Raw genomic sequence first — 24,802 nt, 5'->3', positions numbered from 1 at the left:
TGCACTTGTCCCAGGGCTTTCATCAGATTAACTTCAAATTAAGATCAGTGCCATCACAACAAGATGGAGATAAAAAGTGATTAAGAGATTGACCTTTCGTCACACCGTGTGACCGTGGCGTGGCGTCTTGAGTTTGATTAAACGCCATCAAAACACGAGGTTCTGTATCTCGGACATACATTGTCCAATCGAGTCCAAACTAGACATGTAAGACAAGGGTGCCATCCTGATGACATCTACACAGAAATTATGACTTGAAATTACAGCGCCCCCTGGTGGCTACAGGAAGTGACATGTTTTATACTTTGATGAACTGCTCCTGGCTGCTTTAAGATATACAGCTCAAATGAGCTCAGTCAAGTCATTGAATCAAGGTCAGAATTGTGACATTTCCTCAAACCATGTAAACATTGATGTTTGGCGAAGGATCATCCTTCGCCAAAGGACACGATGTTTTCATAAGTCCGCTGTGCATTGTCCTATCACTACCAAACTTCTGTCACATGATAAGAGTACAAGCCTGAACAGCTCTATGTGTCAATATTTCCTCAGTGTCATAGCGCCACCTACTGATTCGCCAGGAAACAGGAAGTACTTTGTTAATCCACTCTGCATTATCCAACCGGCTCCAAACTACTGACCTATGATCACAATACTAATCTGAACAGCTCCACATATAAATATTAGTTCAGGGTCATAGCGCCACCTACTGATCAGTGTGAATATTAAGTTGTGTTAACATTGTCCGATTGACACAAAATTGCTCACGCTACATCAGAGCGCCTACATGAACAGATAAATAGATGTCTGTGCGTAATAATAGTGATGGCGCCACCTACTGGCAATCCTACTGCCGCAGAGCGCAAAACGCATTTATTGTGGAGAAGTGCATGCTCGATCGATGATGTGCGCTTGGTCATCGATCGCTCTCTCCACCGACCGCAACAGGCTTCAACGTGCGGGTGCTCGGGCCCGCAAGTGCTACAACGTAGCCCTAGTTTGTATTTAAATCCCTACCAAACAATTGTTTGAATGATAGGAGGGTTTCACATCTGCTGTTATACATTAATTGAGCAAATATATAATTCTGTTATTGTCCATTTGTCCCTTCCAGTTGAACCAGAGCGTCCTCAAACTCACTGTGAGCACCACAGAGACAGGGTTCAGACCACCAGTCCAGAGGGGTACCCCATAGTTGGAGCTTATGTACCTCAGTGTGATGCCAATGGTCACTACACACCACTGCAGGTCAGCATCCTACTTGCTCAAATGGGTTTTATTGATGTTTGATATGAGTTTGACTTAAATTGTAATTCATTATTTCTTCAGTGCCATGGCTCTACTGGTCACTGCTGGTGCGTGGACAATAGGGGGCAGGAGAGAGGAGGAACCAGGACTTCAGCTGGTACACAACCTAAAGACTGTGACCAACCAGGTGAGGGGAGAGATCTTTCACAATGTTCCTTCATGTCTTATTCATGTCGTGATGCATTAATCCAAGAACTTTGCTTCACAAATACAATCAGCTCCATTTTCTTGCTTTCTTTCTTTTTTTGAAATCTCCTCAGATGAACCTATGCGTCCGAAAACTCACTGTGAGCAGCACAGAGACGGAGTTCAGACCACCAGTCCAGAGGGGTACCCTGTCCTCGGAGCCTACGTCCCTCAGTGTGATGCTAATGGACAGTACACATCTCAACAGGTATCATTCGGATTGTGTTGTAAATGAGAAACACTGCTGTATTCACTATTTGTGTTGTTGTTCATACGCCTGTTGTGTGTTCTAGTGCCATGTTTCTACTGGTCACTGTTGGTGCGTGGACAACAGTGGGCAGGAGAGAACAGACACCAGGACTCCACCTGGAACACAACCTAAAGACTGTGACACACCAGGTAACACTGTGGTTTCTAGCTGCTTTAGTCCTGCTGCATGTAGACTTGTCAGGGCAGGTACTCAATAATGGGTCTCATAATAATGGGGGGGGGGGGGGGGGGGTCAAAGTGAAGAGGATAGATGATGCTAAACAATCCCAAAATGTACTTTGTGCAACTCTCTGGATGAACTGTAGGGAGTGAAGAGAAACGTTATTCTTCTTTGTGTCAAATTGGTCTCAAACGACTCATGTCTGTTTATTTCCTGTTGTTTACATTCACCAACCTGTCATTTCCAGATGAGCCAGAGCTTCCTAAAACTCACTGTGAGCAGCACAGAGACAGTGTTCACACCACAAGTCCAGAGGGGTATCCTCCACCAGGGGCCTACGTCCCTCAGTGCGATGCTAATGGAGAGTACGCACCACTGCAGGTCAGCATCCTACTGATCTAAATGTGTATTCATGTTTAAATGTTTCTTTGACTTGCACTGAAAAGAATTATAGACTTAATGCTTAAATCATCATTTATATTACTTCAGTGCCATAGCTCTACGGGTCACTGTTGGTGCGTGGACATTAGGGGGCAGGAGAGAGGAGGTACCAGGACTCCACCTGGTACACAACCCAAAGACTGTGACCGACCAGGTGAGGCTGCAGTTTACAGTTGAAAACTCTAGTGTTAAGGTTGCAGGATGATAACTGAACATTTCTGGGAGTTGGACTTAGGCGTTGTGCAGACTTCTGGATCGTTAGAAGCTTTAGGTGCAGATGAGAACACTTGACGAGCCTAGCCAGAGGGAACTTACAGTAGAAGTTTATAAAGGACCTACATGTTGGGAAATGTCCGTGATGAAGGCCAGGTACACATCAGAGGTCAGATCAACACTATAGTCATTACAGTATCAGACAGGACGAAGAATTTGTCAAGATAATTGATTCTCACCAGCATAGTGGGACAGGAAAAAGATTCCAGGTTAGTCAGCCACTCAATCACGTTGAGGTCTAGTTAAACAGCCCATTAAACTTTATGTTGACTCAGTGAAGGATCATTTAGATGATACGACCCAGACCTGAGACATACGATACGCTCCAAACACTTTGTTGGTCCGTGAATAACTTTTGTAACCTCGTTAATGTTTTCCAGACGAACCAGAGCGCCCGAAAACTCACTGTGAGCACCACCGAGAAAGATCGCAGACCACCAGTCCAGAGGGGTATCCCATAGTCGGAGCTTACGTCCCTCAGTGTGACGCTAACGGACAGTACACACAGCTGCAGGTCAGCACTCACTGACAGATGAGATTGTGTTTTACTCTGGATTAAAGACATTCAAGACATAATACTAAAATTATTTCTCATTTTTGCGTTAGTGCCACGGCTCCTCTGGACATTGTTGGTGCGTGGACAACAGGGGGCAGGAGAGAGAAGGAACCAGGACTCCACCTGGTTCATCCCCTGTCGACTGTGACAAACCAGGTGAGGCACTTTTCTCGGGCTAAAGATCTAGTAGAATATAATTCAAGTGTTACAGACACACACACAGAGGTTAATGTTATTAAGAAAGAATATAATGTTCCAACAAATGCATGGAGGTAACAGATTGGGATGCACACATTTCATCTCCCATGAGCCTGAAGCAGGAACAGAAAGTGGAGTGTCGTCGGCATAGAGGAGGATGAAAAAGCCCAAAGTGAAGATTCATCAGCATTAGTTCATGACGGTGAAGTTTAATGATGCACACATTCACTCCTTTGTGTTTCCTAATAACGTCATTCTCTCCAGTTGAACCAGAGCGTCCTAAAACTCACTGCGAGCACCACAGAGACAGTGTCCAGACCACCAGTCCAGAGGGGTACCCCATAGTCGGAGCCTACGCCCCTCAGTGTGATGCCCAGGGACAGTTTCTACCTCAGCAGGTAACACTGGGATTTCTCAACACGTTTCTGTGTGTGTTTGTGTGTATTTTTACTGGTAATAATATTTCATTTTTTTAATGTATTTAGTGTCATGGTTCCACTGGACATTGTTGGTGCGTGGACAGTAGGGGGGAGGAGAGAGGAGGAACCAGGACCCCACCTGGTTCATCACCTGTCGACTGTGACCGACCAGGTGAGTCTGTTATGAACTGCATCATCATTTCAATCCCTAATTTCCCTTAAAAACACACTTTACTTCTCCTGACCACACAGGTTTAGTTCGTATTTATATACGTGCCAGTGAATCAGTAGAAATATATTTGTACCCGTTGGTGCAGGACTCTGGTTGAGATATATATATATACACACAGAGGCCGCTCTATAAATTCAGTCCGCGCTTAAATTCCATTTGTGAGCGTCCAAACATCTGAAGCGGTCACTTTGTGGTGTGATGAGCTGCAGGCTGTTGCCGTGCAAACAAACGAAAACAAGCCGCCCCCCCCCCCCCCCCCCCCCCCCAACAGATGCTGCTCAGACAGACACACACACACATGTAATCTTAAGGACTTGTAGATATTTCAGTTTCTTTGCTTTTTAGGGAAACATACATATTTAGCTTCAGATTCAGTTGCACTCATTCACACCTGGAAGCTGCCCAGTGCAACCACACGCGTTTTTTCATCTGTGGCCTCTGCACTGGGAGGTTATTCAAGGATTTCTCAGTAATGGGTCAGGATGCGGGAGGCAGCAGTGTTTCCTGCTCAGCTTTGGGGTTTTAAGGGACGCTCTCCTGCTCCAAGTAGCTCTTAACTTCTCCGATCTCTCACTACGAGCATCATCCAGATTTAGTTCTCAGTGTAGAAATTGGTCGGTCTCATATTAGAAAGTTACACCAGAGGGAGAGAGGGAGGCCTGTGTAAACATGAGTGGAAGTCTAAAGTGGTTTCAGGTTCAGTTTTAAAGCTCTGTTATCAAGTGAGTTATTAAAGGGATTTAACAAGGTAAACTGTTTTGACAAAAGCAAGTAGACGTGTTTGTGCCTTTTTAAACACAGGGTCTCCATCCACCATTTATCAAGCGCTCTAACTATCACTGTCATATAAACCTCCAGCCCTGAGAGTCTTCTCCACTCTCTCTCCCCCTTTCACGCCTAATCTACAAAATCAATAACAGTTACAACTGCTGGAAAACATCTCAAAATGCTCCATGAAATTAATATGAACATACAGTTGAATAAATAACCAGAAATTCCACCCGAATGGGATTTTACAACCATGTAAGATTAGATTTATTCTTAACAATGTAACGGTTTGTTTGATTCGTGTCGCTCTCAGTGTCTGTTGCTCCGACCCAGCGTCCTGAGAGCGTGTGTGAACGATGGAGGATCAGTTTGATCGAGCACTACGGTGGAAAACCAGACCCGAAACAATACGTGCCTCAGTGCGAGTCCGATGGACAATTCAGGTACATAACAACACACACACTAACACACACACACACACACACACACACACAGTGGTTGATTGACTCAGTTCTTCTTATTCCACCTCTTCGCCCCCCTCAGCCCAGTCCAGTGCTATGGGGAGACCACGTACTGCTGGTGTGTGGACCAGGACGGACGGGAGGTTCCTGGTACACGATCGCACGACGTTGTCAAACCTGCCTGTGAGTATCTCACCTCCTGGAACACACACCTCTTGTCTGTTTGCAACCTGAATACAATATATTCTTTATTCATTTAATCCTCCAATCCAGGCCTCCCCTCAGTGGCCCCTCCCACCGTGCGGCCACTGCCCCGCCCGAACGTCACCCCCCCCGCCCAACGCCGAAGTCACGCTGCTGTACGCTCAGGGACAGAAGATCGGGGCGCTGCCTCTCAATGGGACCAAGCTCGATGCCACTCGCTCCAAAACTCTGCTGACTCTGCATGTGAGAGATGAATTTGCTCGTAACTTTGCTTCATCTTACGAATCAGTTATAGAATCTCTGATGTAGTTACAATGTGTTCATGTATCTGATTTTTGTGCTTGTGTGTCTCCAGGGCTCCATAGTTGTCGGTCTGGCTTATGACTGCAAAGACAACCAGGTCTTCTGGACGGATTTGTCTGCAAGAACAATCAACAGAGCTTCGGTGGTGCAGGGAGCCGAGCCGGAGATTCTCATTAACACCAGTAAATCCCACACTCACAATCCTCACACTCCGATTCTAACTGCAGTGTGTTTAAACCAACACTTTCTATGTGCTCTCTGTAGACCTGGTCAGTCCAGAGGGTTTGGCCGTGGACGTCAAACGTAGACTGATGTTCTGGGTGGACTCGACTCCTGACCTGATCGAGAGCGCCAACCTGGACGGCAGCGGGAGGAAGACGCTGTTTGACAAAGACCTGGTCAACCCCCGGGCCATCATCGTGGTCTCTTCAACTGGGTAAACACCCTTTTCTGGACCTTTTCTAGAGTGGTGGTGCTGATCTTCTAGTGTCACCAGAGATGGCCTGAAGGAGCCTATATTGTTGTGTTACTTATTTATAGCACTTTGTTATCAAAGTCGTTATCGGGCACGGAAATGTGCAGAATATTGTGTCCGGACGTCCTCCAGAGTTTCTCTCACGTTCAGCCCCTCTGGAAAAATTCCAGTAAACGTCCTGAAATAAGATGTGCAGGTCTGAAAGCCGATTTACAATTCTCCTCCCAGACACAGACACAAACAAGAGCCCACACACACCGTTGGCGATGGAGCGTAACATGCTGCAGATGCTCCACCCTGCAGAATGAGATGCAGCCTTCACCCTGTCTGCTCTGTTTTTATATCAGGACCCAGAGGGTTTTCAGCCCATTAGCACAAGCATGAAATCAAACACACACGTCCTCAGACGGAGCAACAAGGCCTGTAACTAATTCATTAGCACAGTGAATGCTAAGTTTTAAAGCTTTTTGACAGAATGGACTTTGTTGAGTCTGGTTTCTGCAGCGGAGACACTGAGGTAAACACTTCAGGGTGAGACGGGCCATCCGGGGAACATCCACGGGTTCAGGTTTCAGGGACGAGTTCTTCTGTGGTCGGGTTCTTCTGATAATTCAGTCATCAGTCGTTAGTTTGTGACATTTAGTGCTTTCACTGTCGGTGTTGAGCCAAGAAAACTGTCCTGGACTTACTGATGCTATTAACCCCGGACACACACACACACACAAACGCACACACACGCACAGAAACACAGAATAGATAAGGTCTTCGTTTGGTCGGCTCTCCAGGAATAACATCTGCTTTTCATCATTGCAACTAATCACATAATCAACAGGTTCTGTTTGTCTGTGTGTGTGTGTGGGGGTGTGGGGGTGTGTGTGTGTGTGTGTGTGTGCGTGTGCATGTGTGGGTGCTTGTGCGTTTTAAGGTTCTAAAGGTAATTACTGCTTCACACGGGTACACTTATGATTAAGCACATGCTCTGGGATTTCTGCGCCTGCACATGTTCCCCTTTCACAAACACACACACAGCAAACACACAAAAGTTACAAGTACACACATTATAAAGGCATCTCATCCATCACCATCTGCTCAACTTTACATTAAAAAGTTAACTTGATTTACACACTCATAAACCCATTGTGTGTGTATACGTGTGTGTGTGTGTGTTGATTGCTCGTGTGGTGTGTATTACCTGTAGTTCCCAGTGGACGGCCCACATGTGCCCCATCATCTACAGATGAGAAGCAGTGTAATGAGGAGCCCACACACACTCAAACTCATCATCGCCCTGAGCAAATGATTTTAATGTTTTAAATAATTAAATAGGAATCTATTCCTTCACAGAAACACGTCACAAAATAAAAAAAATAAATAGAGTTTAGTCTCGGCTAAAAACACGTCTGCCTCATGGCTGATGTTTTCTGATGTGTACACATGAAGCAACCCCCCCGAAACAGCTGTGGAAGAGCTGAGGTCAGAGGTCGCACGTTGCTCAGAGTAACCTGACCGTGACCTCATCAACGTGAGACAGCTGCTCCCCCGAGCCCTGTGCTCTTGTGCTCTTGTGTACCCACTTGTGTGCGAGCGGCTGAACGCAGGCTGGTATGTGGTTTTCCTCCTGTCTCCTCATATTAACCAGATCCCAGCGCTCATCACCGAAACAAGAACACGTCAGAGCAGCGGCACAGAACTCAAACTCACCCGAGATGATGTTGAACATTTACAAACCAGCACATTGTGAAATCTGACCTCTTCTCTGTGTCTCCTGCAGAACTCTGTACTGGACCGACTGGAACCGAGAGGCTCCAAAGATCGAGAGCGGGTCAGTGGACGGTCAGAACCGCCGGGTGGTGGTGTCCGATGGGATCGGTCTGCCCAACGCTCTCACATACGACTACTCATCTGGACAAGTCTGCTGGGCCGACGCAGGTTCGTTTACAGCTGCTCTGGAAACGGCCTCAACCCGTCCAGATGTGTTTGACGGATGATCTGAATGTATTGAGATCAGTCTATGATTGAGATGCAGGAAGTAGCCTCACACAGTGTTGACCCCTTGTTACTCCTGGTTTCAGGTACCAAGCGTTTAGAGTGCATATCTCCAGACGGCTCAGGACGCAGAGTGATCCACTCCAACCTCAACTACCCCTTCAGCTTGGTTTACTACGGGAACCACTTCTTCTACTCCGACTGGAGGAGGTAGCCACCTTGATTCTGTGTTGATGTGAACCAGGACAGCCGCTCTGTCTGAACCGTGCTCGTCCTCACTGCCTCTCTCTCTCTCTGTCCCCCACAGGGACGGTGTGATCGCAGTGAGCAAGGAAATCAGTCAGTTCACAGACGAGTATCTGCCCGACCAGCGCTCACACCTCTACGGCATCGCCATCGCAACTAACGGCTGTCTATCAGGTGAGATGTGTGTGTGTTGTGTTGACAGAGCCGCTTTGTCAGATGTTTGATTTAAAACGGAAACACAAAATCACTGTGTTTCAATCATGTGCTGTCTGTCAGACGTGTCTCACACACAGGCACAGACAGACGCACACAGACAGTGAGCTCATCGGTGTGTTAGTCACCTCATCTAGTCATCACCCACCAGATGTCACCTTTATAGCAACACAACGTTTACACCACAGAACTCAGTGAGAGAAAACACAGTTAAGGAGAATGCTGTGTTCAAGCACGATGGACACACAGGAAATATGAACTTCTCCTACACAACTTGGAAGCAGCTGCGTCGGTGTTTACACAGGATGCATTCAGGCCACACAAACACAATAGTCAAAGTAAATAGATATGAAGTTAGAAAAATGCATGTTGTGGTCACAGGGTCACAATCGAGTCTCTACAGATTCATATGTAGTTTTCAGTGATTTGGAGATTTTCAGTGATGCCAGCTGAGAATTGACGTAGATTTAACAGTTTGTGTTTGTCCCACCTCACGTCTCTTCCTCTTTGTGTGTCTGCGGTGACGCAACACACACTCAATGAAAGAGAACAATGATCATAAAGCTGTGTGCGACCCTCAACTTGTGACCCAGCGAGACCAGAAGACAATGATTACACAGCTGCCGCCCTCTACCTGTATTTTGTGTTTGTCCCGTTTGATGTGGTGATGTGTGCAGATGGAGTTGTTTCAAAGCTGAAGCGTTAAAACACTTTTAAAGAACAAAGTCGTGCTCTAAACACAGGATAATCCTCAAGTTCGCCCCCCCCCCGGCAGATGTCAAAGCGTGGCACTTCTGACGGGTGTGAGATCTGCTCACCACGGAGTCAGACCTTTCACAAAAGTTTGTCCGTTTGTTCGATGACTGTCGTGTCTGCGTGTTCCGAGACGTAATAACAGCCGGCCGCTTCAAAGCTGTGGATGTGTGGTGTAATTCTGACCATGATGACAGTTGTGAAACACACTTGTTAGGCAGGTTGTAAGAGGCTTAAAAGCTGTTATTGTTCAACACACACACACACACACACACACACACACACACGCTCCTCTCTGAGATAACTGAGAGGCGAAGCCCTGCACTTAAGAAGCGTCTGTTTGTTCTGTCATTAGGCCGCTGCAGCCGTAAAGCTTTCATCCTTTCACGTTTTCATTCACACAGGAAGAGACAAGTAGAGCTTTCCCGCTCTGCTCCACCTGGAGCCTCCCGCTGCTCCCACTCTGTGACTCTGTGCTCTAAACGTGCGAGCTGTGTTTTCACAGGGAGCCACTAACGACGGGCCGGCGGGCGCAGGACTCTTCTGGTGCTAAACTTCTGGGGGTGATTCCTGAACACACCTCAGCTCTCCAGGTTCCCTCGGAGGAAAAGGGGAGATGCGTCTTCCCGTTGGCAGATTGAACGTCGGAGCAAATTTACAACCCCCCCCCCCCCTCTCCACGTACCCCGACCCTAAAGATATAACCCCAAAATAAGTGTTTTGTAAATTTGTTTTATACCTCATTTTTAGTTTGTTATTCTTCTACTGTATTTTTTTACGTGACTTGTTTTGTTCCATTGATAAAAAGCTACACAACGATGAAATCGGATTTGAAATGTATGAGTTTGTTCTGTTCTTCAGCGTCGGCTGCTGGTCACAGTGGAAACAGATTCAAAAACTGTGTGAGATTATTGAAAATTAGCTTTTTGCTATCAAACTCAACAAAAATATAAACCATGAGTGAGTGAATCATATTCTATAATCTGAGTAAGTAATAATCTGTTTGCCAGGATCAGATCACGACACTCTGCACTACTTATCTGTACTTAAAACCTTTTCTTGTGTTTTTACAAAAATACTTTTACTACTTCCACTACATTTGAAATCTATCTTGTGTGATATTTATAACAATAAAAATGTGATTTGGTGCTTGACGTTGTACTGTGAGGATTTCAAACAGGAAGCTCAGGAGACAAAGTGCGTTCAGATGGATTTTACTTTTATACAGCGTCAGTGAAAAACGTCTCAAAACAACATTTACTTCCAACTGAAAAACAGGTTTTTGATTATTTCTGAGGTTAGCATTGATTTGTGGGCGGTTCCAGCAGCTAGAGGAGGATCAGAAGGTTCGACCTACAGAAATTAACCATTGAACTCAGTGGGTTTTACACAGCGCGTCTTCGAGACAGCGTCTGAAAAGCGGTGGCTCCAAATCCCCAAAATAGAGAAAACAAACTGTCCAAAAAAAAAAACTCATCACCAAATTAAACCGCCCTTCCTCTAACGTCCCTCTTCATCCTCGCTCTCATCTGCCCACCTTGCCCAGCCGGTGGTCGGTCTTGGGGTCGGCGATGATGGCCTGCACGGCAACGATGGCCTCGTTGATCTTGGTCTGAAGCTCCCGCAGCTCCTCGATGTGCAGGAGGCGCAGGATCTGAGCCGCTTCGTTCAGGGTCGCGTCTGAGGAGCCAGAGCGTGTGTTTACTTTCCCACAGGCGATCACACCAAAACACCACCTCATGTAAACACCATCAAACAAACCCGCTCTCCCCCGTGTACGTTTTATATCATGTTGTAGAAAATGGAGCGCTCACCTCCAGTGTCGAAACCCAAGGTGTGTTTATCTAAAGTCACTGGAATTCCCTGGAAAAAGAGGAAAAGAAACGTGAGTGAGAACGCAGTCAATGGTTATTCCCATTAATAATGTAAAAGGTACAAACAGAAATGTGGACATGTTAAAGTTACCTCTCGGCTCTGGCTGGCTTTAGCGATGGCTTCTGGGGAAAGTCTCTCTTGGATCAGAATACGAATGGCCTGAGAGGAAATGAAGCATTTATTAAGTCTTTTGGGTTAGAAACCTCATTGAGGAACATTACGACGACTATAAGGGACTTTTAAAGGGGAATACAAATAATCAGATTCAGTATAAGGTCATCATATTTTGACTATTCTCGTATATAATGCTGGATTCATGTGAGTTATAAAAGTTATAAGAACAAAGCAGCGTGTTCCACTCTCTCACCTTGAGCATAACCAGGTAGTCATCGTGCCTCCCGATTTTGAGAATGTTAGACAGAGCCGTCACTCCTGCTTTGAAATCTGGTGAATTAACTGAAAAAAGAAAACCAATCATGTTTCTAACGATGAGGAGGAGGAGGAGGAGGAGGAAGGGAGGATGTGAGGTGCGATGAAGAGTTTGTGATTACTGTCGAGGTTGACCAGCGGGTCGATCGGCACGTCGCTGTTACTGGAGGCTGCCAGCGGCTGACAGTTCTTATACTTCTCCACTGGGGACACGTGATAGAAACAGAGATGCAGGTTATTTATCTTCAGAAATGTTATCTTTGGCTTGCAAGAGTTTCTATTTCTGTAAAAGTTCCAAAACAATGATTTGTTTTTGCAGCAGAAAAAATTCCTTATCCAACAGCTACATGTAGTGGCCCTCATGGGTATTGCAGCGTATACCGCTCTGTTCTTTTGAATGAACCAAACAGCTCCTAACGAAGCCCAGCGTGTGTTCCTCTCTCACCGTTGTCTCCATACTCGTAGCGCACAGCCAGGCCTAGTAACCAGTCCAGAGCCTCGTGCTTCTCCTGAACCCCGAACGGACAGTTGACGTCCTGCAGGTACTGCACACAAACACAACATTCAAGTTCTGGTCGCAGCCACCACAAGATTCCTGATTAGAACACAGCTCATGTCAGATTTGAAACGTCTCTGCGGCTTTGGCGTCGGCCCAGAGTGTGTGTGAGTGGGTAAGTGTGTGTGTGTGTGTGTGTGTCTGCCGTGCAACAGGCTGCAGCTGCTGGTGTCACCTTCTGGAAGGCCGAGGGCCAGTCGGAGCCAGGGATGTTCCTCAGGTTCCCCCGGTCCTCGATCTTGTAGTGTCGGATCTTCTGGTCCTCCAGCCACACGATGCAGTTCCTGTACTGAGTCTCATCTGAGCACAGACCACAGATCACAGACAGGGACGCGTCAGTACCAGCAGCTGCATCAACGACTCCATGAAAGGGCAGTGATGCAGGAGGATGTGTGTGTGCAGTAGCATGTGGACATATTCAAGTAAAAGTATCATTGTAAATAGACTCTTATAAGTATATAGGTATTTATAGGTTATAGTATAAGTATATAGGCAGGTACTGTATGCAAAATGAATATAAAAGTGTAAAATGCAATGTGCTACAAACATGTATGAATGGGTATAAATACCACATACAACATAGTATAACTGTGAAGAGATGTGTATATAAAGTTATAAATTAACAGTAGTTTACAATATGCATGTGTAAATGGGTGAATTTGCACAATAAGATGCAAACATGTTGGATCATATAGATTCATATGATATAGAATGTGCATAGTGACAGTAACATAGAAAACAGTGCATGGAACTACACACAACGTTAACAACTCAATGCTATACAGCTAACTTCTAAATAGACGTTTAAATTAGTTTATATAAAACATTAATCAAAGGCGACATTAGCTCCGATATGAACATTAAAATGGAGCCGAATAGTAGAGAGTGGAGGTGAAAGTCTGAGCTGTTGTTTATCTCGTGTTTTTAAGCAACACGCAAGAGGAGGAACGTGAAAGTAGAGTTTAGCTGCAGGAGTCTGGTCGCTAACAGTGACAGGACACGTTAGCTCCCCATTAGCTCCACGTTAGCATCACACAAGCGGCTCCACTAGGAGACGGTTCCCACCTGAGAAGTCGCAGCCTGCGGGGTTGTGATAGTCCAGAGCTGTGAGTTTCCTCCGGAACATTTTTGCGGTGGTTAACCGCAAACTACCGCGTTGGGTATCCCGCAGCACGTTAGCTTTAGCTACTTCCTCCTGCTAGCTGTCAGCGTGGAACTGCGCATGCGCGGCATGCAGCTTCCTGTTGGGACTGTCAAAGTAAAAAATCACCATGTAACTATATTATTGATTATCCTACATTATGCTATATTATACTACAGTATACTACGAACATAAATACATTATACTATATTCATATTCCATTATTCTACATGAATCACACATTATACTGCATCATATTCTATTCTACGTCATACTAAATTCATACCACATTATAATTTACATATTTATATAGATGCTATGTCAATTCCTCCCATTGTAGAATGTACCAAGAAGTGAACTCTCTTCACTAAACCACAGAACCTTCATCAGTCTCTTATTTGTATCATTTAAAGTCCTTCTATTTTAATATTTGATTTAAATTGTATTATTTTAAATAAAGTTGATTAAAAAAAAATCTGTCCATTCAACTTAAAAGGTAGCAATATATGAATACATTTTTGTATACTTGCAATTATTTTGAATGTATACCTATATATGAATATAATTATACCTCCATCTTTATATTGTTATATTTAGTCTAGTAAATTAGATTAGATAGAGGCTCAGATGTTGATTACATTAATGTTTCTGCTCTAATTAACTTCACACGTCTCAGTTTTTTCTGTGGCGTTCTCCGTTCAGACATTTTAAATTATCTCAAGCTTTCACACAGACTTTGGAAAAAACTTTTATTACACGTCACAATTTACAAAATGATGCAAAAATCAGTCAAGACGATGAGAAAGAGAAAACTAAAATGATGGGAATTAGGTGTGTTGCTTGCGTGTGTGTGGTTTTAGAATGGCCTCATGCGTGTGTTAAGGGGCGGGGCTCTGTTAGGGGGCGTGATAGCGATGTCCAGGTAGTCCCCGATCCGGAAGTGTTGAGACTGCAGTGTCATGGAGTCATCTGCTCCCTTCCTGCCCGATAGAGTACTGCCGATGTCTTTCAACCTAACAGAGGGAGAGGTTTTAATATACAGCACGTGGAGATGGATCATCCTGCTCCATGAACCTTCAGAAGTGTGCTACTAACTTGTATAGTTTCCCTCTGGTGTCGGGGAAGACTATAGCGAAGCTGAAATGAGTTCCCTTCTTCCTGGCCTCTGGATACACTTCCTTCACCAGGCAGGTCAGTTCCTTCAGAGTCGCATCCATCCTGAAGAGCGGAGAATCACATACATTCACAAGTTGCCTCAAGAAATCGACAGAATCCCTTCAACAGTGAAGAGCAGGAGCGACCCGCCCGCAGCTCACCAGGTGTAGATCTGCAGTTCACTGGAGGGAACGTTGCCTCGAGAGAACTCATCTGGTCTGTGGTGTCGGCCGCTGTTGGTAGTGAACACTCGCAGCAGAAGAGGGCAGGTCTGAAACAAGCAGCAGATACAAAACAGATTTTAAAATGCATCACCAGCAGCATTGCATAGAACTGTTGTAAAGAAGCGTGCACAGGACGATTTCAAGAGCAGGTAGAAATCACCTGTTTGTAGATAATATACAAGAACAAATTGTGCAGTCCAAAATTGAGGTTTTCTGGTTTCAAATCGAGCAGGACCACAGAATTTGTAGGGTTAGGGTTAGGGTTTGTTTTTAAATTTGACAAACAAAACTAAAAATAGTTAATTCTTGACAAACAAGCTGTTGTCTGATGACTGTGGTTAGCAACATGTTAGCACGTTAGCACTGCTTAACTGCAGATAATTTATTTTTATCCAGGTTCCATCCACCTTTGTTTTCTACATCTTAAAACAACTTCAAGTCGAAACTGATGTTGATCTGTCAACGTTGTTATGTTTGATTTAGCAGCTCCAGTCGTAAAGCGGTTAGCATGGAGCGGTTAGCATGAAGCTGTTAGCATGGCTCCCGGACCACGTTAGCTTGGCGCTAACGCAGCTAACGAGCTAACTCTTACCTTCTCCCGGTCGATGGGCTTCTCCGGCTCCTTCTTGATTTCCTCCTGTGTGATCCGCGACTCCAGAGCCATCGCTGTTGTTCCTGATTCACGGTCGAAGATCGAGTATCGATCACTTGCAACGTCTTGTTTCTTCTGCGGCAGCCAACAGCGACGCACCGCTAATACAGAGACGAGTTCCGTTTCCGGTTTTAATATGTATGATATGGTTGTCGCCCCCTGCTGCTGAGGCGTGTTTACGCATCGTTTCACAATCAAATTATTTCAGGTGATTACTAACAAACCAAATAAATAAATAATAATGGATTTATTCATTTATGTTGATAATTATGTTATTTAACACTTGTTGTACACACACATACATGAATATATTATTAATAGAACTAATACAGTTTAGTATTGTGAAGGAAATTCACTAAAACGATCCGGCTGATGATCGTCTGCAGATCTTCAGTCACCTACACAGCTGAAACCTGCCATCCAGTCACATGCTGCCCCCCCCCTGCCCCCCCCACACACACTCATTACTGCATGTGTTGTACAGTATGTGGTTGTGGTTGTATCCTCACACTGGTTTCCTCTGTTCTCTCACCAGCCGTCTGACCAGGGATCTGACCACTTCATCAGAACGTCTGGCCTGGGCCTTGATCTGCCTGGAGAATCCAACAGTGGCTCTTTGTGTCTGCCGCTGACACTGATATCCATTCATTGATATGCATCAGGAACATGAGTTACTGTTATTTTAGCCTTAAGGACTTCACCAGAATCATCAACACCCGGTGGTAAAGTGAGGAAGTTGTTTTTTTGCGCCCACACTTCAGCAAACAGTGGGAGAAGCTGGTTGGTCAAAGTCATTAGTGGCACACAGAGCGATAGTGTGCTGCAGGAGGACTGCTGCCAAGTCCCAGTTTGACTCTGAGAGGCCTCCGACTCTCTACCTGTGTCCAGTTACACAAACACACACACACACACACACATACACACACACACACACTAATATAATCTGCCTTCTTGTCCTGTGTTGATGCTGCAGAGCTTCTTTCTTTAGTCTGTGATGAGTCGTCCTCAAACACTTTTCTGTCACTTTTTATTGTATGTGTGCAGAACTGTTTATGAACAGTCTATGGTGCAGAGTGAAGTTAGAAAACGTTCTGCTCATCCTACCTGGTTTATCTGCACTGAAGACTGTTTAATCCTGATGGTCCCCACAAGCAAAGGCTATAGAATAATAGTAACAGCAATAATAAATGGGTTTTATTTGTATAATGCTTTTAATAATGCCCCAAGACACTAAGAAATAAAAAAAAAAACAGATAAAAACAAATGACTAAGTATAAAATATATCCCCATTCATCCCGTATTTACTTCCATGCTATGAGTCTGGTCACTTCCTCTCAAACTCTGTGAGGCTTTATTTTGAAAGTCTCAACAGGAAAACAACATATTTTATACTGGTGGTCTTTACATCTGGAGGCAAATGTTTGGCTTCATGCAGAAGAAGCAGCAGCTGCAGGTTTGTGATTACTTGTGTGTGTGTGTGTGTGTGTGTGTGTGTGTGTGTGTGTGTGTGTGTGTGTGTGTGTGTGTGTGTGTGTGTGTGTGTGTGTGTGTGTGTGTGTGTGTGTGTGTGTGTGTGTGTGTGTGTGTGTGGATGTTTTCATGCTCGTCATGTTTGTGTCCTATCGCAACTACAAGGACAAGAAGCGGCTGCTGCAGGTGTGTGTGAACTCACAAGTTTCAATATGTGGTTTAACACCTCCTCATACTGAGTTGTACTTCTTGTCATTGATGTGTGACAGGGTTCTGGAAGATCTAATCTCAACCACAGAACCCAGGAGGAAGAGTTGGAGGCCCTGAAGAAGAGGAGACCCCCGATATCTGGCACGTGCAGCCTGGTGTTCAGGCTGCTGTTTGAGGGAGGCTTCATGTCAGATGTGATTTTCACATAAGACTGCAGATTTTGTATAACTACAACAGCATGTGTGTGTCTCCCTGCAGGTTCTCCCTGTACGTGGTGTGTGACGGCTTCCAGATGTCCCTTGTCCCAACCTGGTGGACTGCCTCATCTCGAGGCCCGCAGATTCAGCTCATTCTGAGTTTATTGATCTGAATTTAGAGGCTGACGGGAAAAATTGCTGAGAAAAAACATGTAATGAGAAATTAAGCCAGTTAGTTTATCATTAAAACTGTTCATCAGTTTCTGTCATACATTTTTTCTATGAAAAAAAAAACATATTTAAGAGATGTATCACATAAATCACCAAAATGACACAGAACTCATTTTTCCCTGACACAGAACAACGGACTGTATTTCTCTCATTTTGAGCAGGTTTGACTTGTGTAATATCGAATGTGAGGTCGACCCCGAACTGTCATTAATGATCTGCAGCTGATTCAGAACTCTGCAGCCTGAGTGTTACCAGAACCAGTAAAGAGTTCACACCAGCCCTGAACTCTGCAGTGTCTCTGCACTGGTCCCTGCTGGTTTTAAGTTTCTTTTAATTGTTTTTAAAGCTCTTCATGGACCATGCAGACATGTTTCATATGCTCACAGAACCTATACAGCTCCTCAGCTCCTCTGGTACTGGTCAGTGAATTGGTACTGGCAGCTTTTGACTCTGACTCACTGGAACAGTCCGCCTGAAGATCTGCGAGCTGCTGGAGGTGTGGAAATCATAAATATGACTTTAAAACACATCTCTTTAACTTGGCTTTTGATAATAGACATTATTTTATTGCATCCAGGATGTAAATTTGACTCAACGTAGCCCTAGTTTATCATATAGCTGCAGAATTGCTTGAAATATTTAATATATAAATATACATTGAATCCTCTTCCAATTTTTAAGGTTATGACATATTGGAAACGAAGAAAATGTACATATATGTAACAAATTGAATTAATCTTTTCTCCAAACCATGATAACAATATATGAAGATACATAGATAGATAGATAGATAGATAGATAGATAGATAGAGTGAGTGAGAGTGATATAAGATACAAATAATGGTAATTATGGTTATAATAAAAATAATCATCATCATCATCATCATCATCATCATAATAATAATATTCTGGTCAGATCACAACATCAGCTCAAGCTGAGCAGTACAATACTGCCACCTTGCGGAAAAATATGGACCTGAAGGACCAATCAATCTCTATGAATGAGCAATTACTATAATTATATATATATATAAATTGGATCCACTTTCATGTGAATCCAATTTATGACAAAGTGTCTTAAGTATTTTATACATCTTTTTTTATGAACCTTTTATTCTTTTTTATATTTAAAATTAGAAAAACATGTAAGTCCTGCGTTTCCTCCTTTTCACCACCAGAGGGTGCTTCAACAGTAAATCACAATTCATCATATTTCTAGTTTTATCTTATTTTACAACTCCTAGCCACTTTTATGTGAATCCAATTTATGACAAAGTGTCTTAGGTATTTTCTAAATTTTTTTTTATGAATCTTTTATTCAGTTTTACATTTAAAATTAGAAAAACATGTACGTCCTGCGTTTCCTCCTTTTCACCACCAGAGGGTGCTTCAACCGAAAATCACAATTCATCATATTTCTAGTTTTATCTTATTTTACAACTCCTAGCCACTTTTATGTGAATCCAATTTATGACAAAGTGTCTTAAGTATTTTATACATCTTTTTTTATGAACCTTTTATTCTTTTTTATATTTAAAATTAGAAAAACATGTACGTCCTGCGTTTCCTCCTTTTCACCACCAGAGGGTGCTTCAACAAAAATCACAATTCATCATATTTCTAGTTTTATCTTATTTTACAACTCCTAGACACTTTTATGTGAATCCAATTTATGACAAAGTGTCTTAAGTATTTTATACATCTTTTTTTATGAACCTTTTATTCTTTTTTATATTTAAAATTAGAAAAACATGTACGTCCTGCGTTTCCTCCTTTTCACCACCAGAGGGTGCTTCAACAAAAATCACAATTCATCATATTTCTAGTTTTATCTTATTTTACAACTCCTAGACACTTTTATGTGAATCCAATTTATGACAAAGTGTCTTAAGTATTTTATACATCTTTTTTATGAACCTTCACATTCAGTTTTATATTTAAAATTAGAAAAACATGTAAGTCCTGCGTTTCCTCCTTTTCACCACCAGAGGGGGATTCAACAGAAAAATCACAATTCATCATATTTCTAGTTTTATCTTATAATACATCTCCTAGCTACTTTTATGTGAATCCAGTTCATGACACAGTGTCTTTAGTATTTTATTCATATTTTTTATGAACCTTTTCATTCATTTTTATATTTAAAATTAGGAAAAACATGTAAGTCCTGCGTTTCCTCCCTTTCACCACCAGAGGGGGATTCAACAGAAAATCACAATTCATCACATTTGTAGTTTTAACTTACTTTGCAACTCCTAGCCACTTTTATGTGAATCCAATTTATGACAAAGTGTCTTAAGTATTTTATAAATCTTTTTTATGAACCTTTACATTCAGTTTTATATTTAAAATTAGAAAAACATGTAAGTCCTGCGTTTCCTCCTTTTCACCACCAGAGGGGGATTCAACAGAAAATCACAATTCATCATATTTCTAGTTTTATCTTATAATACATCTCCTAGCCACTTTTATGGGAATCCAGTTCATGTCAAAGTGTCTTTAGTATTTTATTCATATTTTTTATGAACCTTTTCATTCATTTTTATATTTAAAATTAGGAAAAACATGTAAGTCCTGCGTTTCCTCCTTTTCACCACCAGAGGGGGATTCAACAGAAAATCACAATTCATCACATTTGTAGTTTTAACTTATTTTACAACTCCTAGCCACTTTTATGTGAATCCAATTTATGACAAAGTGTCTTAAGTATTTTATAAATCTTTTTTATGAACCTTTACATTCAGTTTTATATTTAAAATTAGAAAAACATGTAAGTCCTGCGTTTCCTCCTTTTCACCACCAGAGGGGGATTCAACAGAAAATCACAATTCATCATATTTCTAGTTTATCTTATAATACCCACTTTTATGGGAATGCAGTTCATGACACAGTGTCTTTAGTATTTTATTCATATTTTTTATGAACCTTTTCATTCATTTTTATATTTAAAATTAGGAAAAACATGTAAGTCCTGTGTTTCCTCCTTTTCACCACCAGAGGGTGCTTCAACAGAAGTCACAATTCATCATATTTCTAGTTTTATCATATTTTACATCTCCTAGCCACTTTTATGTGAATCCAATTTATGAAAAAGTGTCTTTTATATTTTATTCATATTTTTATGAACTTTTTCATTCAGTGTTAACTTTAAGACTTTTACTCAAGCCATTTTCTTGGTTACTTTTACTGAAGTCACTTTTAGGGAGAGTGGGGTAATGTGAGACACCCCCTGTATCTAGGCAACCGAACACATTTGTGGTCATGTGACCATTGTGTTTCCAAGCCCCTCCCATTCCCCCCTTGCCATGAAGGAGAAGTTGGAGCTGGTGCTGTGGAAAGTATGTTTTTTCACAAAACTGTTAAGTTCAAAGCAACTAAATGAATCAGGTAGAAAAACTTATATCATACATGTTGTTGAACTTCCAACATATAAAACCATGTGATTGATGCTAGCTGAAAATTAGCCTGAATTGCTAAGAGATGTTGTTTTTTCTAAAATGGTGGCTGTGGGGTAAAGTGAGACAGTGTCTCTCTTTGAAGCACAAGTTAAGTTTAGTCTTAAACATATTTTAGTGTCATATTACATTACATATGTTTTATTTTTAATGTCATAAACATTGTAGAAAAGGCATCATGCTAAGAAACTACACCAGGAAGACAACCTGGGGCCAAACACCTCTGGCAGAGATGGAGAGTGCAGCCGCTGAGGTCGTGCAAGGAAAGAAGTCCTTAAGAAAAGCTGGAAGGGATAGAAATATTGATAAGACAACCCTCAAAAGATTCATAAAGAAAAAAGAGAAAGGGTAAAGTAAAATCAGTAGCTTGGGGTGCAGTAGCTGAGGTAAAGAAAATATTCACAGATGAGATGGAGGAGGAGCCAAACACTGGAAACAACTAGCTGACCAGTTCCATGGCCTTGCTCCAGTTAAGTGCAGTGAACTGCTATTTGAATACGCAGAGAAATCAATATCCCTGTCCCTGCCAATTGGACAGAGAAACAATGTGCAGGTAAGCTAGGGTGTGCAAGAGATCACATGAATCATAATAATCATAAATGTGCTTAATTGACCAATCCCCATGATTCTGTTACTAGTCCAATATTAGTGTTGGAATGTGTGGTTGTCAATCTAGCTGTCGGGATTTTAACTATTACAACATGTGTTGTTATGCTAGTTTTAAAGTGGAAAAAGTAAGTGGATCACTTTACCCCCTTGATTTCTCTGGTCAAAACCACTGTTTAAAAAACAATCACATTTTCACTGCCCTTTGACCTGAAGACATTCTGATCATTTCCATTGCTAGGACACATCCTGAATTAATGGCAAATGTGTCAATTTTACTGATATATCATTTTAGCTCCTCTAGAGGGAAGCAAATGTAAGACATGTCTCACATTACCCTGCTCTCCCCTGCTTTATACACCACTGGCTTCTGCCCACACGTGCACTCTCACTCTTACATACACCCACCCCCCTCGTGCGCCCCCTGCACGGGGACACAGTCACAGTGGGATCGGTTCGTCGACCCCCCCCCCCCCCCTTTTTTTTTTGACTAGACTAACCCCTCTTCTTTTACTCTCTCTCTCTCTCTCTCTCTCTCTCTCTCTCTCTCTCTCTCTCTCTCTCCTCCTCTCTCACACTAATCTCACCCACTCCTCACTTTTAGTCGCCTGGAGCCCACGGGTGGGAGTTAAAAAAGAGACAGAAGAGAGAAAGAAGGAGAGAAGAAGAGGAGGAAGAGAAGTGGAGGGAGCTGTGGTCCAGAGGAGGAGAGGGGTAAGAGGCAGCAGCATCATCAGGAGGAGGAGGAGGAGGAGGATGGAGTGATGAGGGAGGGAGGAGGAGGGATTATCATCCTTCCACCTGCTGGATTATCAGCACCTCACATGATGCGTCCTGATCCCGTGGGAAAAAAGGAGGACAGGATTCCACTAATAGGCTGATGAAGTAGGCTGCATCGAATATCTGACTCTAATGAACCGTTTTTAGACTTGAGACTTTTCTGTCATTTAAAACACATTTAAAACCGAAACAGTCATTTAAACACTGTTGATTGGCTTTAAAAGCTTTTCTACAAGTTTTCCACTTGATAAATTACAACCTGAGGTGTTTCAGATAAGTAAGATAGATACTTGCCTTAAAGTTTCTCTTATACACTTAACATGTCAATATATGTGTTCATACATTTTCAACTTCACAAGTTACATTAACAATATTGCTACCTTTAAATAAAAATAACAAATTTATCTGCATGTAGTATTTTTTAACTGTGAAAAACGAGTTATCTCAACAGCCTAAATAGTTTTTCTACCACTCACCCTATTTACATTTTACTAAATGAAGTGTTTAATGTGTATAAAGTGCATATTTACAGGTTAAAAGTTGCTATAAATATTATAAACTGCATAGACAGACATTGGACAACTTGATTCTCTTCCATCACTGCACAGTTAACACAGATTCTACCTAATAGAATCTTAATATCTTATTTAAAGAAATGGTTTAAAGCAGCATTACACACATTTTGATATGTTCATGCTACTTCATGCACCTTCATACACAACCTTTACTCACTATATATGCACTTTAATTCCGATGTGTACACTCCCTGTGTTCCTGTGTGCATTTGGACATTCAGCATCATAAAGTCATCACTGGTCGTGTTCAGATGAAGAATGTGAGCTCACCCTGGTTAATGGAACTGATTTATAATATGAATGGATGTGATTCAGTTCACATGAACACTGCTCCACTCGCTGCACATCTTACAAAGTGTTCGGGTGCAAGCGTCCGGCCGCACGTGAACTATTTGGTGCGTTTTAGCACAAAGACCTCTGATCCATCAGAAGCACCGGCCGGCCGGGACAACATCCATCTGGCAGCTTCTCTATTGTCTGTGGTGACAGACGGTATTTCATCACGTCAACACATCATGTATATGTACACACACTACTGCGACGCTACATCCCAGCGTCAGTTTCATGGTTTATTGGTGTTGTTGTGTGGTTAGCTGAGTTGTAGGATTGTTTCTTTTTAAGTTTCTGTGTAAACTACTTTGGCAAAGAGGCTTTACAATATTTAACGAGGTGTATTTCTGTATTAACGACTCATGAAACAGCTGCATTAGATCTTGATGGAATTTCACTCTTTGGTTTTATTATTGTGCTTCTAAAGGGACCTGGTATTTTTCTATAACATGTGTATGCTCTTGTTTTGAGGGCAGTTTGGTGGCTGAGGATCAGTCTGTGCTACTGTAACGGTGTGTGTGTGTGTCTCTGTGGGTGTGTGTGTGTGTGTGTGTGTGTGTGTGTGTGTGTGTGTGTGTGTGTGTGTGTATCAGTTGATCCCAGGCAAACATTTGCCCTCCTCAGCATTCCTGGGATGTGATGAGTCCAGCATTCGACCGGCACAACCTGTTATCCACTCATTCACTTCCCACAGATCACGCACCATTGTGTCCACAGCCAGCCGGCCCTGCAGCGTGCACACACACACACACACACACACACACGCACACACACACACACACACACACGCACGCACAGACAATGTCATACAAATCTGCATGTAAATGTACACATATAAATTACGAAGCAGGCTCATACCAGTCTCTCCTTACGTGCACAAATGCCAGCAGGTTTGCATTATCAAGTCAAAAATCTGTTCACCAGAAACAGACCACGCGCCAAATATTTGTGATTTAAAGGTTTGAATGGAAATTGATAAGTTGTGGAGGTTCTGTCTCAGGAGTCAGAACCTTGAACTAGACAGGCAGGATCTGAGAGGTGTTCACCAAACTGAACCAGAAGGGATGAGGGAGGGAAGAGAGGTTGAAGGGATGATGGTGAGATTATATTGTTCTCTTCATTTCATTAAAGTTTTAGTTGAACTGAAACACAAGTCTGGTTGTGCTGGACCATAACTCGACTATCAGAGTATTTCAGAGGATTCATTAAAAGCAGTGAGATAAGATTAATATACGTGACCTTTGAATATAAATGAGAATATTCTGTGATCTCTCTCTTCCAGATATTGATTTTCTTCTGATCTCTGGTCGATGGATTTATCACTGACGATACAAGGATATTTTGGTAAATCTGTGAATCTTTGTAATGCTCTGACCTCAGTGCAGGTCTTGGTTGTGGACTTGTTGATCTATGAAACTGTTGCGTGTCTCCTCTCTCTCTGCAGGCTAGAACCTCGAGTGAAGA

At 42.7% G+C, this 24,802-nt stretch overlaps 3 protein-coding genes across 3 annotated transcripts in view; 1 reads left to right on the top strand and 2 right to left on the bottom strand.

Annotated features, from left to right (window-relative positions):
• The window catches only part of nid2a (nidogen 2a (osteonidogen)), a 67,972-nt gene extending 57,065 nt beyond the window's left edge, over positions 1-10,907 (top strand). Inside the window, exons 28-46 of the mRNA XM_053417607.1 lie at positions 1,115-1,248; positions 1,330-1,435; positions 1,569-1,702; positions 1,788-1,893; positions 2,172-2,305; positions 2,414-2,519; positions 3,019-3,152; positions 3,245-3,350; positions 3,657-3,790; positions 3,878-3,983; positions 5,125-5,254; positions 5,355-5,451; positions 5,546-5,719; positions 5,832-5,961; positions 6,044-6,215; positions 8,026-8,183; positions 8,327-8,450; positions 8,548-8,660; positions 9,958-10,907. Of these exons, the coding sequence (XP_053273582.1) occupies positions 1,115-1,248; positions 1,330-1,435; positions 1,569-1,702; positions 1,788-1,893; positions 2,172-2,305; positions 2,414-2,519; positions 3,019-3,152; positions 3,245-3,350; positions 3,657-3,790; positions 3,878-3,983; positions 5,125-5,254; positions 5,355-5,451; positions 5,546-5,719; positions 5,832-5,961; positions 6,044-6,215; positions 8,026-8,183; positions 8,327-8,450; positions 8,548-8,660; positions 9,958-9,968 (2,309 nt within the window). The 3' untranslated portion in view covers positions 9,969-10,907. The remainder of the gene's footprint in view (positions 1-1,114; positions 1,249-1,329; positions 1,436-1,568; positions 1,703-1,787; positions 1,894-2,171; positions 2,306-2,413; positions 2,520-3,018; positions 3,153-3,244; positions 3,351-3,656; positions 3,791-3,877; positions 3,984-5,124; positions 5,255-5,354; positions 5,452-5,545; positions 5,720-5,831; positions 5,962-6,043; positions 6,216-8,025; positions 8,184-8,326; positions 8,451-8,547; positions 8,661-9,957) is intronic.
• On the bottom strand, positions 10,651-13,537 carry rtraf (RNA transcription, translation and transport factor). Its single transcript, XM_053416838.1, has 8 exons — positions 13,378-13,537; positions 12,488-12,612; positions 12,202-12,301; positions 11,879-11,959; positions 11,695-11,783; positions 11,418-11,486; positions 11,267-11,315; positions 10,651-11,132 (listed from the first exon to the last, which is right to left on the bottom strand). Exons 1-8 carry the CDS (start codon positions 13,436-13,438, stop codon positions 10,978-10,980), a joined length of 729 nt encoding a protein of 242 aa, XP_053272813.1. The 5' UTR covers positions 13,439-13,537; the 3' UTR covers positions 10,651-10,977.
• A 651-nt stretch (positions 13,538-14,188) lies between these two features.
• On the bottom strand, positions 14,189-15,617 carry sap18 (Sin3A-associated protein). Its single transcript, XM_053417174.1, has 4 exons — positions 15,425-15,617; positions 14,770-14,879; positions 14,549-14,671; positions 14,189-14,466 (listed from the first exon to the last, which is right to left on the bottom strand). Exons 1-4 carry the CDS (start codon positions 15,494-15,496, stop codon positions 14,310-14,312), a joined length of 462 nt encoding a protein of 153 aa, XP_053273149.1. The 5' UTR covers positions 15,497-15,617; the 3' UTR covers positions 14,189-14,309.
• Positions 15,618-24,802: the final 9,185 nt, after the last annotated feature.

This window comes from Pleuronectes platessa, chromosome 24 (assembly GCF_947347685.1).
Source record: "Pleuronectes platessa chromosome 24, fPlePla1.1, whole genome shotgun sequence".
NCBI classification, from domain to species: domain Eukaryota; kingdom Metazoa; phylum Chordata; class Actinopteri; order Pleuronectiformes; family Pleuronectidae; genus Pleuronectes; species Pleuronectes platessa.
The sequence above is the reverse complement of the archived record's forward strand: the minus strand, read 5'-3'. Positions and strand labels throughout refer to the sequence as shown.